Source organism: Grampus griseus, assembly GCF_964374135.1.
Source record: "Grampus griseus genome assembly, chromosome: 3".
In the NCBI taxonomy this organism is placed as follows: domain Eukaryota; kingdom Metazoa; phylum Chordata; class Mammalia; order Artiodactyla; family Delphinidae; genus Grampus; species Grampus griseus.
This window is the reverse complement of record NC_139019.1, coordinates 38,765,012-38,770,263: the sequence shown is the minus strand read 5'-3', so window position 1 is coordinate 38,770,263 and position 5,252 is coordinate 38,765,012. Positions and strand designations below refer to the sequence as shown.

Below are 5,252 nucleotides of genomic sequence, written 5' to 3'. Positions count from 1 at the left end.
AGTTCTTCTAGGTCCTTGTTAAACGTTTCTTGTATTTTCTATATTCTATTTCCAAGATTTTGGATCATCTTTACTATCATTACTCTGAATCCTTTTTCAGGTAGACTGCCTATTTCCTCTTCATTTGTTTGGTCTGGTGGGTTTTTATCTTGCTCCTTCATTTGCTGTGTATTTCTCTGTCTTCTCATTTTGCTTAACTTACTGTCTTTGGGATCTCCTTTTCGCAGGCTGCAGGTTTGTAGTTCCCGTTGTTTTTGGTGTCTGCCCTCAGTGGCTAAGTTTGGTTCAGTGGGTTGTGTAGGCTTCATAGGGAGGGGACTGGTACCTGTGTTCTAGTGGATGAGGCTGGATCTTGTCTTTCTGGTGGGCAGGACCATGCCCGGTGGTGTGTTTTGGGGTGTCTGTGACCTTATTACGATTTTAGGCAACGTCTCTGCTAATGGGTGAGGTTGTGTTCCTGCCTTGCTAATTGTTTGGCATAGAGGGTCCAGCACTGTAGCTTCCTGGTGGTTGAGTGGAGCTGGGTCTTAGCATTGATATGGAGATCTCTGGGAGAACTTCTGCTCTTTGACATTACATGGAGCCAGGAGGTCTCTGGTGGACCAATGTCCTGAACTTGGCTATCTCACCCCAGAGGCACAGGCCTGACACCAGCTGGAGGACCAAGACCCTGTCAGCCACATGGCTCAGAAGAAAAGGGAGAAATAAAATAAAATAATTAAAATAAAAAAAATTGAAAATAAAAAAATTGAAAAAGTAATAAAAAAAAAAAGGACAGACAGAAATCTGGGATAAATGGTAAAAGAAAAACTATACAGACAAAATCACAGAAAGAAGCATACACATACACACAAAAAGAGAAAAAGGAAATATATATATATACCTATATTTAAAAAAAAAAGAAGACAGCAACCAAATCAATAAACAAATCTACCAATGTTAATAAACTCTAAACACTAAACTAAGATAAACATAAAACCAGGAACAAATTAGATGCAGAAAGCCAACCCCAAGTCTACAGTTGCTCCCAAAGTCCACCTCCTCAATTTGGGATGACTCGTTGTCTCTTCAGGTATTCCACAGATGCAGGGTACATCAAGTTGATTGTGGAGATTTAATCCGCTGCTTCTGAGGCTTCTGGGAGAGATTTCCCTTTCTCTTCTTTGTTCGCACAGCTTCGGGCCTCAGCTTCAGATTTGGCCCCGCCTCTGCATGTAGGTCGCCTGAGGGCGTCTGTTCCTCGCTCAGACAAGACGGGGTTAAAGGAGCCGCTGATTCGGGGGCATCGGCTCACTCAGGCCGGGGGGAGGGAGGGGCATGGAGTGCGGGGCGAGCCTGCGGCGGCAGAGCCCACCGTGACATTACACCAGCCTGAGGCGCGCCGTGCATTCTCCCCGGGGAAGTTGTCCCTGGATCCCGGGACCCTGGCAGTGGCGGGCTGCACAGGCTCCCAGGAGGGGAGGTGTGGATAGTGACCTGTGCTCACACACAGGTTTCTTGGTGGCGGCAGCAGCAGCCTTAGCGTCTCTTGCCCACGTCTGGGGTCCGCACTGATAGCCGCGGCTCGCGCTTGTCTCTGGAGCTCCTCTAAGTGGCGCTCTGAACCCCCTCTCCTCGTGCCCCAGGACGCAAAGAGGCAAGAAAAAGTCTCTTGCCTCTTTGGCAGGTCCAGACTTTTCCCCAGACTCCCTCCCGGCTAGCCGTGGCGCACTAGCCCCCTTCAGGCTGTGTTCACGCCGCCCACCCCAGTCCTCTTCCTGCGCTCCGACCGAAGCCCGGGCCTCAGCTCCCAGCCCCCACCCGCCCCGGCGGGTGAGCAGACAAGCCTCTCGGGCTGGTGAGTGCTGGTCGGCACCAATCCTCTGTGCGGGAATCTCTCTGCTTTGCCCCCCGCACCCCTGTTGCTGCGCTCTCCTCCAAGGCTCCGAAGCGTCCCCCCTCCGCCACCTGCAGTCTCTGCCCGCAAAGGGGCTTCCTAGTGTGTGGAAACCTTTCCTCCTTCACGGCTCCCTCCCACTGGTGCAGGTCCCGTCTCTATTCTTTGTCTCTGTTTTTTTCTTTTACCCTACCCAAGTACGTGGGGAGTTTCTTGCCTTTTGGGAGGTCTGAGGTCTTCTGCCAGCGTTCAGTAGGTGTTCTGTAGGAGTTGTTCCACATGTAGATGTATTTCTGATGTATTTGTGGGGAGGAAGGTGATCTCCGCGTCTTACTCCTCTGCCATCTTTAAGGTCTCCCTCAATTATGTGACTTTTTAGAGGTGCTAGTTAAGGCTATTGTGGCAATCATAGAGCAATATACAAATGTATCAAATCAAAATGCTGTGGACACAATGTTATTTGCCAAATACATTACAATTAAAAAAAAGCTTACTCCCTTCTATGCGTACTTTATAACTAATGATGCCCCTTCCCAGTATTTGTGAACCAAACCGTGTTATTGATAGGATGTCAATATTAAAGATTACCATTTGCATTAATGTGTCAGGCACTATGACGGATGATTTACTTAAACCTTTGCAATAATCCTTCAACGTAGAAATTATTATCCACATTTTACAGGAAAATTCAGGATTTATAAAGGGTAAGTAACTTTCCCAAAGTCATGAGACAGAACTGAGTAAGAGAAACTGCATTCTTTACGACATTAGAAGTTTCCCATGTAAATAAGTATACCTTAACGTCAAGTAATAATTAGCCTTAAGATATAACCCTAAAATGTACATAGGCAAATATGCAAAATGGATTACCCAAAAGTGGTTAAAATTTAGAGCTGGAGTCAGATAGAAACAAGTCCAAATCCTGGTACCATCTCTTAGTAACAGTGTTGCTTTGGCAAAGTTATTTCATTTCTGAAGCTTCAGTATCTCATTTGTAAAATGATAATATTGGAACCTACTTCACTATCTTATAGGGTTGTGGAGAGAATTAAGTGAGAAATATGTATAAAATGCTCAGTCAGTATAGGACTTGGAATCTATGCATACAATAAATGTTAGAAATTATAATTTTTATCATTATAGTCACTAAAATACAGAGATATTGGGAGTGGTGAAATGTATTAAAATGTGTTTATTATCAAAATAACTAACGTTAAGATCTTTCATTTCTTATAAACTGACATATGAGATACTCAGAAAAAATAGTAACATTATCTTTATTTTCTTCTCCACCTTGGTGTTAATGCATCCAATTCTCTTTTCTTTTTCTTTTGTTAATTATCAGTTGTTAAGAAATGTTCTCCTTTCTTCTTTTTCTAGAGCTCCAAGAAAAATATTCTGATTACTTTGTCACAGGGACCTATTCTCATATTAGCAATTTAACTCTTCCTGGATAGGTAAGGGTTTTTTGTTATAATTCACTTTTATTTTAAAAATGCTTCAGTTAACTTTTACTGCTTTTCTCATTATTTGCTATGAGAATATCCCTAAAAGTAGGTGGAGTGCTACAAACTCTTTTAAAACTCTTGAATATATTGCCATAATGCTTTCCAGAAAGAGTGAGGGTGAAATTCCCAAGGCATTATATGAGAATGACCCCTTCCCTGCACCACTGCCAATAATATCTTAGAAATAAAAATTATTTTTAATTTGATAGGTGAAAACATAGCACTTTGTTATTTTAACTTGTATTTTTTTCAATATTAGTAAGATTGATTTTTTTCATAGTTTTGTTTTGTTTTGTTGTCTTTGAACTTATTTGTGAATTATCCAATCAAGTTCTTTTGTACTTTTCTATTTGGATTTAGTGATTTTTATGTTGAGATTTATCACAGCACTTTACACATTGCTCATATTTTCTTTAACAGGTAGTAGGTGTTTTAAAAGTAGGCAAATGTGTAATATGGTGATAGCTGTACAAAAAGTTTGAATGAACAAAAATTAGAAATATCTGTGCCAATGCACATAAATTCAACAAACATTTATGTGTGTCTACCACGAGGAAGGTGCTGTAATGCCCCATTCAGTATAAAACACATTCTCTGCTCTCAAGAGGCATCTAATCCAGTTGAAGATTCAAAACAGAATAGAATAAAGAGCTATAAGAGATGTGATTTGAAAAATAATTAATGATCAAGTAAGCAAGGCCTACTTCAGGGTAGGGAATGATCATTGCGATTTGTGTGTCAGGTAGGTTGTACTAACAGGTAAGGTGGGACTTGGGTAGTTTTTTTTTTTTTCTTTTTTTAAATTAAACATTCTTGACCAAAACTTTAATTTACAACTTAATATACAATATGATGTGTAACTTCTTGAAATTCTCACCTGGCTCTTGGAAAGAGTTGAGTCTACATTTTCAGTCTTCATCATCAGGAAAGATCCCTAATTCTTCATCCGTCCACTGGGAAGGATCTGGATATGGAAAATGATCCAGCATGGCATCTGAGTCATGCCAAAAGCGCCAGAGAATCCAGAACCACATGGTTGCACTGAAGAACTCTGCCTTGATCACCTGGGATCTGGTCAGCTGGGGAAACTGCCTGTACTGGGGCTCGATATGCACACCTCCACCAGCATGACGGACTCCAGCGCCTCCAGCCGCCCGCGCGCGCGCGGCCCCTGAAGAAGTGGCCTCCAACGCGCGCTAAAGGCGCTAGATGCGTCAAAGCCGACATGCCAGCCCACGTTTGGTCAGCAATCCCCAGGCTGCACCGCCGCTTCACGTCACTTCTTATGGCGCCCCTCCCAGTGACGTCAGTCGGACTTGGGTAGTTTTGATGAAAGGAAGAAATGGGAACAAAGCAAATAAGCAGGTATATCATTTTGAGGATGTCATGAGATAAAAGTAGAGATCAGGATTCCTATGCTTTTCTAGGAAACTATGAATAGAAACCTCTGTCATGGAGGAAAAGACCTTTAAGATCTATCTAAAGAGTTTAAGTTTTAATAAGCTTTCATCATTGTTGCAAATATGAGGCCTGGTTTTAGCACTAACTTGGTATCAGCTATCATAAAGGTTTATCTGAAAAGTTTCAAAAATAAGACCTACTTTATTATTTCACTGCTCTTTAGACCTATTCTCAGATGAAAGATTCCCTCTCAATTCAATGGGACATTTGGGGTCCAAATGTAAAGCTGACTTCTATTACGGTATCCAGTAGTAATCATACCAGTTTATTTGCAGTGGCAAAGATAAGAAACCCTAATGCAGAATGGCTTGAATAAGTAGGGGAATATTCTTCTCACACGACAAGAAATCTGAAGATGAGGGAAGCTTTTGGCAGTGGTTTAGAGGCCCAGCTGTTCCAGGACCAGT

General features: G+C 42.1%; 1 protein-coding gene across 1 annotated transcript; it reads right to left on the bottom strand.

The window, feature by feature from the left end:
* Positions 1 to 4,208: 4,208 nt before the first annotated feature.
* Positions 4,209 to 4,611, bottom strand: LOC309821334 (NADH dehydrogenase [ubiquinone] 1 beta subcomplex subunit 2, mitochondrial-like; the record flags this gene model as incomplete). Its single annotated transcript, XM_082652544.1, is given in 2 exon segments — positions 4,209 to 4,550; positions 4,552 to 4,611. Coding segments are annotated over 2 exon segments (318 nt in total). The 3' UTR covers positions 4,209 to 4,292.
* Between the last annotated feature and the right edge of the window lie 641 nt (positions 4,612 to 5,252).